The sequence below is a fragment of the Sorex fumeus genome, unplaced genomic scaffold, assembly GCF_029834395.1.
Source record: "Sorex fumeus unplaced genomic scaffold, SorFum_2.1 ptg000002l, whole genome shotgun sequence".
In the NCBI taxonomy this organism is placed as follows: Eukaryota; Metazoa; Chordata; class Mammalia; order Eulipotyphla; family Soricidae; genus Sorex; species Sorex fumeus.
In genome coordinates, this window is record NW_026606059.1 from 62260108 (window position 1) to 62269444 (window position 9337).

General features: G+C 43.0%; 1 protein-coding gene across 1 annotated transcript; it reads left to right on the forward strand.

Moving 5' to 3' along the window:
* The first annotated feature begins 331 nt into the window (after positions 1–331).
* Positions 332–4336, forward strand: LOC130040650 (histone H3.3A-like). Its single transcript, XM_056132685.1, has 2 exons — positions 332–355; positions 4016–4336. Exons 1-2 carry the CDS (start codon positions 332–334, stop codon positions 4334–4336), a joined length of 345 nt encoding a protein of 114 aa, XP_055988660.1.
* Positions 4337–9337: the final 5001 nt, after the last annotated feature.

Below are 9337 nucleotides of genomic sequence, written 5' to 3' on the forward strand. Positions count from 1 at the left end.
CCCAGAGTGATTAATGAGTAAACAGTTATGCTTTCTGAACTGTATATAGACCATTTCAAGTGCCACCAGCAAATACAGATTTTGACATTTGTGTCCCTGGGAACAGAGACACAGCCAGAAGTGGTTATCTTTCTTTGGAGATAGAAGAGAAGTTCCGTATTGCTGACGTCTAACCCAAATTTTGTTGAGTGTGTTTGAGGAAGACATTGTATCATAAAAGCACTTTAACGATACTTCACTGTGGGGAAGATATAGTACAATAAAAGCAGTTTACGAAACCCTGCATCAATTCAACCAACAAAAAAAGCACAGACCTCCTCACATTAAAATAATGGTCTCCTTGCAACACAAGAAGGTAAGTTGAAAAAATAAATTAGTGAGGGCCAGGGGAGGGTAATATGAGAGCATGCCAAGAAAGAATGAGCAAAACCACTCACATTCTACTTTAGATAGCTAAAACTCTTAAGTGGATTAGGAGGAGAGTGAAAAGTTTTATTCAAAATAATCAGGCCATCACCTTCCTATGATCAGTAGAAAACTCTCAAGGACCTTCGTTTCAGCTCCCGCGTGTGTTTATATATTCAAATTAATATTTAAATGACTTACATATCATGAAAACACATGGAAACCATAGCCAGGAAGTGTATGCACAGCTCTTGACCAATGCCCCAAACCGAGAAGAACATATGAAGTCTTTCGCACATTAGATTAATGTGAGGTATCAGTTGCCTTTTGCTTTCTTGTGTCCTATTTCAATGCCATAAGAATCTTCACTGATCTGGTTGCTGTTCCATAAAGAAATGGATCAATTAAACCACGTTGATTAACTACTCAACTAAAGAACTAATGAACTGGAATTATTAGGTCATAATTCCTCTCCCCAAATATTGTTTTTAAGCACTCTTATGGAATTCCAGTCCTGTGCCCAAGCCTCAGTGCCCTATTCAGATTTGGAGGAAATTAGGAAAAATACCACTGCCCCCACTTCAAAGTTCCATACATTACAATTTTTAAAAAAATTTTGAGCATGGTCTTTATACTGGACACTGCTTACATCTCTGAGAGCACACTATCAAAATTATACTATTATGGGATAGATTTACCAAGCTGTTTCAAAGAAAAAGCAAACCATGGAAATCTTCATGTGTTTGGAAATTTCCCAAAGGAAACTTTCTTCTTTCTTCCCCGTCTTGTTTCCTTTTTTTTTTTTTTTGCTTGTTTATTTGGTTGTTTGCGTATAGAGAGATTTAGATGTTATATAAAACAAAATGTCAGTCTAGAAATAAAAAAACAAGACAAGTTAGAAAACTGAAGGCCACTAAATCTGGTGGATCCTGGGCCATGAGCGCATCCCATGACCAAGAACTCTTCCTTCCATGGTGATATAGTAAGCAAGCTATTTTCACTGGCCATGTGGGGTGTTCCTTTATCACATTATATCAGGGGGTACCTGACTGTGAGGACTCTCAGTAAGCTCTCCTGGTTTTCAATATATTTCCTCTAGCTCCGAACTGTTCTAGACTTCCTCTTAAGTGTTCCCCGAGACCCTGGTACTTCATTGTATGCTGAATAACTTATCAGACTCACTGTAACTGTCCCCATGTTCATATCTGCTGACCCACCAATCCATGAATACTTGGTAGAGGGAAAATATTATTACCATTTTCAGCATTCCAACACCTTAAAATTTGAGAGGGATTGGGGGTGGTGTTCAAGCAGTTCTGAAAGGGTCTAGGGGCCACTCCTGGAAAGATTTGTGGAACTGGGCCTATTAGAACCAGAGAATGCAATGTTGCTCAGGCTCTGAGTTTCTGGTCATTATTAGGGTCACACTTGCAGTGCTCAGGACCTCCAGGGCTCTATCTAGAGAGGTTTGGGGGGGACCATGTTGTGTCAGGAATTGAACCCAGGTCCTAGTCAAAATTTAATACATAAGTGTTGATATATACGGGTGAAAAAAAGGTTTTGTAATGTGTTTGTAAATTATTTTGTCAGATACATAAAAGCACATTTCATCCTCTGTCTGTAGACACAAAAGAATGTTTAGTTTATTCTCTGTTTAAAATGTATCTGTATTATTCAATTTGAATCAGGAGGAGAGAAAATAGATAGGTCAGGTAACCAACTTGGCTTACCTGTGCTCATGTACTAATCAAGTATTTGTAGTAGGATTTTGAAACCCTACAAAATGTCAGTTATCTTTTGTATTCAACAGGTAGGCAACAAAGTGGAAATGGCTTCTGCACCCTAGAGCTTTCATTGCACTGTGTTTGGGAAATACAATGAAGAGGCAACTAAAATTACCAGGATGCAATCAATTAAACAAACAATGAAGTGACTAGAAAAGTAGAGAAAACTTCACTCAGATATGGGAGGAAAGGCTTTCCTGAGATATTTTTGACATTTGCTTTGGTTATTCCTATTTCACATATGAGTTAAACCGCCCCAACTTGAATAGAAACTTCTACAACAAAGACAAATAGGTGATCACAAGGCCATCTATGATTCATAAAAATGTCCTGAATCACTTATCATCAGAGAAACACATATAAAAATAACAATTCCATATTATCTCATACCAGTGATACCTACACACACCCACAAAAAAAAAAAAACAATATTGGCATGGATATAGAGGCCCTCATTATCTGCTGGGAGGGATATCAACTGGTTCAACAGTTACGGAAAACAAATAGCAAGAATCTGGAAACAACCCAAGTCCTATGACCAGATGATTGAATAAAGAAATTGTGGTACACAATAAGAATAATACTCAGCTATAAGGAAAGATGAAATCATGTAATTTTCTCCTACATGGATAGATTTGACAGAATAACATCAGGTTAGAAATACAGTACAGAATGTTCCCCCCTCATATCCAGTATATAAAGAAACATAGTAATAAGGACTGGAGCTATAGCACAGCGGTAGGGCGTTTGCCTTGCATGCAGCCAACATGGTCGACCCGAGTTTGATTCCTCCGCCCCTCTTGGAGAGTCCGGCAAGCTACCGAGAGCATCTCGCCCGCACAGCAGAGCCTGGCAAGCTACCCATGATGCATTTGATATGCCAAACACAGTAACAACAAAAGTCTCCAATGGAGACGTTACTGGGTCCACTTGAGCAAATCAATGAAGAACGGGAGGACAGTGACAGTAACAGTGACAGTAAGGAAATAAACAAAGCCAAAAGATAAAAGGAACTGAGAACTGATCCTGAGTAGGAAGCATATCACTGCATTGGGGAAAAGGGAATAAGACAGGGAGGATGTGGTGGAAACAGACAATGAAAGAGAGAAGCTGACACTGGTGAGGGGTGTGGTGCTGGAATGTTCTGTGCATGAAACCTATGGTTATCAGTTTTGTAAACCATGATGCCTAAAACAAAATTTAAAAAAAAAGAACAAAAGTAATAGTACACAAAAAGCATGCTTGACTTGCATGCTGAAGACCTGGCTTGAATCCCTGTCACTGTGTATGATCCTTAAGTGCAGAGCCAGGAGTAAGCCCTGAACACTACCACCAGGTGTGACCCAAAAAAACAAAATCCAAAAACACAACCTTTAAAAAAACCACCCCGACCTTTAAGTTCTTCTTATATCTCAGCATGGGGAAACTCACAGATGATGTGGGTTTTTATTTTCCTTTAATTGAACTAAATAACATTTCACATAATTTATACTGGATAAATAAATGAATGTCTCTTCCATTTGAGATGCTGAAACTATGCATTCAGAAACGTAAGGATCTTAGGGTGTGGGGCACTTCACTTTCACGCAGCTGATCCAGATTTAATACTCAGAACCTAAGTATGGTTCTAAGTATGGGCCCTCAAGCCTCACCAGGTGTGATCCTTGATTGCACATCCAGGAAAAAGCCAAGAGCACTGGGGAGTGTGTCTCCAAAACAAAAACAAAAAGAAGTAAAATATTTAAGGATCTTATTAATGTTTAATAATGTTTTATAAGGGGTCTCATTTCCCTAACCCTGAAAGAGTCTCCAGCTGAGTTGGGAAGAACGAGAAAGCTCGTACTAAGCAAAGGGCGCTCAAGTCAACAGGGGGGAAGGTGCCCCACAAGCAGCTGGCCACCATGCCTGCACGGGCAGCGTGCAGAAGCCGCTACCGGCTGGACACCATGGTGCTATGGGAGATCCACTGCTACCAGAAGTCCACCGAGCTGCTCATCCGCAAGCTGCCGTTCCAGTGGCTGGTGCGCAAGGCCAACCTGGTGGGGCTCTTCGAGGACACCAGCCTCTGCGCATTCCCTGCCAAGCGCATCACCATCATGCCCAAAGACATCCAGCTGGCGTGCCGCATCCACGAAGAGAGAGCATAAAGTTTACAATGCTAAAATCTCAGGGCTGGGACAAATAGAGACACTACTGGCCATTCGAGTAAATCGATGATTAATGGAATGACAGTGACAGTGACAGCGATTAATGTTTAAGATTAAAATTATTTTTGGTGACAACATTTGGGCCATATTTTTTTATTTTGGGGTCACACTTGGCGATGCATTGGGGTTACTCCTGGCTCTGCACTCAGGAATTACTCCTGGCAGTACTCAGGGGAACCATAAGGGATGTTTGGAATCAAACCCATTTGCAAGACAAATGCCCTACCCACTGTGCTATCGCTCCAGCCCCCATTTGGGCCATTTTTATAAATACATCTAAAGCAGAAACAGGACTTAGAGAGACAGTACAGTGGATAGGGCCTTTGCCTTGCATGTGGCCAACCCAGATTCTATCTCCGAAAACCCCATAGGTCCCCCAACACCACCATGAGGATCCCTGAGTACAGAGTCAGGATTAAGCCCTGAGTACAACCAGCCATGGCCAAATAAAAAAAAAAAAGAAAAAATTTAAATAAATAGACAAATGCAAAGACAGCATTCCTCTGTACACAGTGCAGTTATACATGTTGATCTCAGTTTAGCTGATTCTTTTTTTAACCAGGGACTGATGCAATGAAATCATCTCAATAAATTTTGCTAAATATCAAAGAAGGTTTCACAGTCAAAGAGAGCCCCTGGGATGCAATTACTACTCTTTGAAGGACACTTGACTGTCACTGAACATCTGCTTTGCTTCATGTACCTGTACTAAATCTGAGCACCTGAACATATGATAACTGATGAGAACAAACAACAGGAGGCCATTCTGGAGACACTGGGATCTTTGCCACAGGCTAAATTACAATGCAGATCAATGGATCCCTGCCCCAAGAATACAGAAATATTAATTCAAAAACATACATCCTTCTATGCTCATTACGGTATTATTAACAACAACCGAAACCTAGAATCAGCACAACTTTGCAAAAACAGAACAATGGATCAAGACATTTTGGTGTATGCACACAATGTGAGAAAAATAACTCCTTAAGTTTGCTGCAACTTGATGTAACTGAACAGTCATGCTATGTGAAGCAAGTCATAAAGAAACAGGCAAATACCAAATGATCTCACTCCTATGCAGAGTATAAAGACTCAAATCAAGGGCTAAACACTTTCCAATGGAAACCTCCCTGCAATATGACCAATTGAATTATGATCTGTTGCTTCTATGGTATGTGTGGGAATGTACCTTGGGCTAATGGTGGTGTGATCCAAACATTTTAGTGGTGGGCAAAGTTTAGCAGCACTGAAAGTATCACTTGATCACTTGACTTCGTGTTAATCGTTGATTTACTCGAGTGGGCGCCAGTAACGTCTCCATTTGTCCCTGTCACGTGTTAGTGTAGCCCAGTGGCGTCTGTTTGTTCTAGGAACATAAAGAGCCTCAAACCGATCGTTCATGATCTTGATGAAGAAGTCTGACCATCTGGTAGGTAGGCTATTGTAGGATAACACTCTTTTGTCCTTCCTCAGGTAGCTTAGGTTTATCAGGTCACACCTATCTAAGGACACTGAACTTGTATTGTAAGCAATGTCCTTTCTGTGTGGACACAGGAAAACAGTTGATATTATGCTTTGTAACTTGGGAGTTGATTGACTCCGAATAATATTTACTCCTGGGCATCTGCTTTCTTGACTCAGCTGCCCTTAGTTCCTAGCACCCCAAAAGCAGGATCCCGACGATGGATTGAATGGACCCAGGGCAAGCTGTGAGCTACCGTGGCATCTAAATGGGCCAGGCCAAAGCACCACGATACTCAACTATAAGTTGAGGGCATGATCATGGACATCAGTTAGGCCAAAAGTTAGGTATGTAGTAGACATACCCACAAACCACCTTGGGCTCAGCTATATAATTGGAGGTATGGCCTATCTCGTTCCTGATCAAACTGCTTAACGGCCATGATCCCAGAGACTCAGAAACAAACCTCGAAACCCAACAGCTTTTGGCAGAAATGCGTCTGGTCCCTGCAGTAGGTTACTGGTGCTGGACCACCCCAGGTGAGAATAGATTTTGTGCCTTGGCCTGTTCCTCCTGGCAGTCCGGTGCTGCCATCCTCCAGAGGCCACTAAACAATCAGGTTTGGGCCCACAGTGATGAGACACGTGGGCCTCATAAGATGGGTGTGGGGGGTATGGTGCCACCAGCAGGTCAATCTGTACCTGTGAGGCGAGTGCATCAGCAGCCTCATGGCGCCTTCAGACTTCCAGATACCCCAAAATTGCTGCTGTACCTTTGGCCAGACCCCAAAAACCTGGGGCAAAGTTTACCAAGAAAGTAAAATGCCAAAAGTTAGGTATGTGGGAAACACACCCACAAACCACCTCTGGCTCAGCTATATAATTGGAGGCAAGGCCTCTTTGGTTCGTGATTGAACTGCTTAATGGACATGATCCCAGAGACTCAGAAACGAATCTCAGAACCCAGTGGCTTTAGGTAGAAATGCGTCTGGTCTCTGCAGTAGGCTACAGGTGCTGGGCAAACCCAGGTGGGAATAGGTTTTGTGCCTTGGCCTATTCCCCCTGGCGGTCCAGTGGCCGCCATTCGTCTGAGGCCACTGGATAGTCACATTTGGGCCCCCAGTGACGAGACACACGGGACCTCACGGGATGAGGGTGGAGCCGGGCTTGTCCTCCCCACCCCAACAAGACCCCAAGTCATCGCCCACAAACGGCCTCTCTGGCTCCTCATCAAGCTGCTCAACGGCCTTGATCCCAGAGACTCAGAAACAAATCTCAAAACCCAGCAGCTTTTGTCAGAAATGTGTCCGGACCCCGCAGTAGGTTACTGTCACCGGACCACCCCAGGGGGGAATGGGTGCTGTCCCTCCGCCTGCTCCCTCTTGGCGACTTGGTGACTATCATCCTCCAGAGGCCATTGGACAGTCAGGCTTGGGCCCGCAGTGATGAAACTTGTTGGGTCTCACGGGATGGGGGGGGGGGAGGTGGAGCCGGGCCTGTCTTCCCCACCCCAATGAGACCCCAAGTCATCGCCCACGAACGGCCTCTCTGGCTCCTCATCAAGCTGCTCAACGGCCATGATCCCAGAGACTCAGGAGCAGATCTCTAAACCCAGTGGCTTTTGGCAGAAATCCCTCCAGATTTAAGTGTTAAAATTTCAGAATTTCAAAACCACATGGCCCTACTGCAGCCACACGACATCATATGTTATTCATAACCAGCAATAGAACACAAATTGTCTATTGTTGACTTTTCAGCAGATCTGAGTGTTGGGGTGAAATCTTAAATAATGGTGGGTCTGGTGTCGAAATAGTGAATGTGATCAAAGTAGAGAGAGAGTAATGTAGAAATCATCTGCCCCATAGGCAAGGGGAGGGTGTGGGATGGGGGTATACTGGGATTTTTGGTGGTGGAGAATGGGCACTGGTGAAGGTACGGGTGTTTCATAGTATGACTGAGACTTAGACCCAAAAGCTTTGTAACTGCTCTCAGGGTGATTCAATAAAAGGTAAAGGTAAAGGCACTCCCGTTGATCGTCGATTTGCTCAAGCGGGCCCAGTAACGTCTCCATTGGAGACTTTGTTGTTACTGTGTCTGGCATATCGGATACTCTCGGTAGCTTGCCGGGCTCTCCGAGAGGGGCAGAGGAATCGAACTCGGGTCGGCCATGTTGGCCGCTTGTAAGGCGACCGCCCTACCACTGTGCTATCGCTCTAGATTCAATAAATAAAACTATAAAAAATGGAAAAAGAAAAAAAAGGTAAGGTGGAGTTCATGCACAATTCAATCAGCTAATCAGTGGCTGAATAAATAGCAGTACTCCTACAAAAAAAGGGAAAAAAAAAAGATGGGTGTGGATCCGGCCCTTTCCTCCCGGCCCAAGGAGACCCTGAGTCCCCGCCCATGAACGGCCTTTCTGGCTCCTGATGAAGCTGCTTAACGGCCATGATCCTAGAGACACAGGAACAAATCTCAAAACCCAGCAGGTTTTGGCAGAAATCCCTCCAGATTTAAGTGTTAAATTTTCATAATTTCAAAATCTCGCGGCCACTACTGCAGCCACTTACTCCTGGGCATCTGGGCAGCCACGTGACATCATATGTTATTCAAAATCAGAAATAGAAAACAAATTGTCTACTGTTGCCTTTTTGGCAGATCTGAGTGTTGGGGTAAAAAGGTGGGTCTGGTGTCAAAATATTGAATGTGATCAAAGTAGAGAGAGAGTAATGTGAAAATCATTTGCCCCACAGGTTGGGGGAGGGTGTGCGATGGGGGTATACTGGGGTTTTTGGTGGTGGAGAATGGGCACTGGTGAAGGTATGAGTGTTTCATTGTATGACCGAGACTTAAACCTAAAAGTTTTGTAATTTCTCTCACGATGATTCAATAAATAAAATTATAAAAAATGAAAAAAAAGTAAGGTGGAGTTCATGCCCAATTCAATCTGCTAATCAGTGGCTGAATAAATATCAGTACTCCTACTAAAAATAAATAAATAAATAAATAAATAAATAAAATAGTGCTTGATATACTTGGCATGAATGTTTGTTAAAAAGAAGAATATAATTTGGAATGAAATGGAATATGAAGTCATTTTTTTCAGGGGCTATCAGTGCTTGCTTTATATGTACAGAGTCAGGAGTAACCCCAAGCACAGAGCCAGTATTAAGCCAATGACACTACTGCATGTGGCCTAAAAACCCCACATAGTTTTTTAAAGTTCTATCCAAATTATTTTATAAGAAAAACTAGGATAGACATATAAATCAGTTCTTAAAAATCTCGACTGTGAAAAGAAAACAAGGTCAGAGAGTAAACTGTAGAATTATTTGTAATAGTTATATCATAGTGGTATAACTCTGATATGGGCTGGAGCGATAGCACAGCAGGTAGGGCATTTGCCTTACCAGGCCAAGCCAGGTTCAAGCCCTCCATCCCTCTCAGGGAGCCTGGCAAGCACCCAAGAGTATCCCGCCC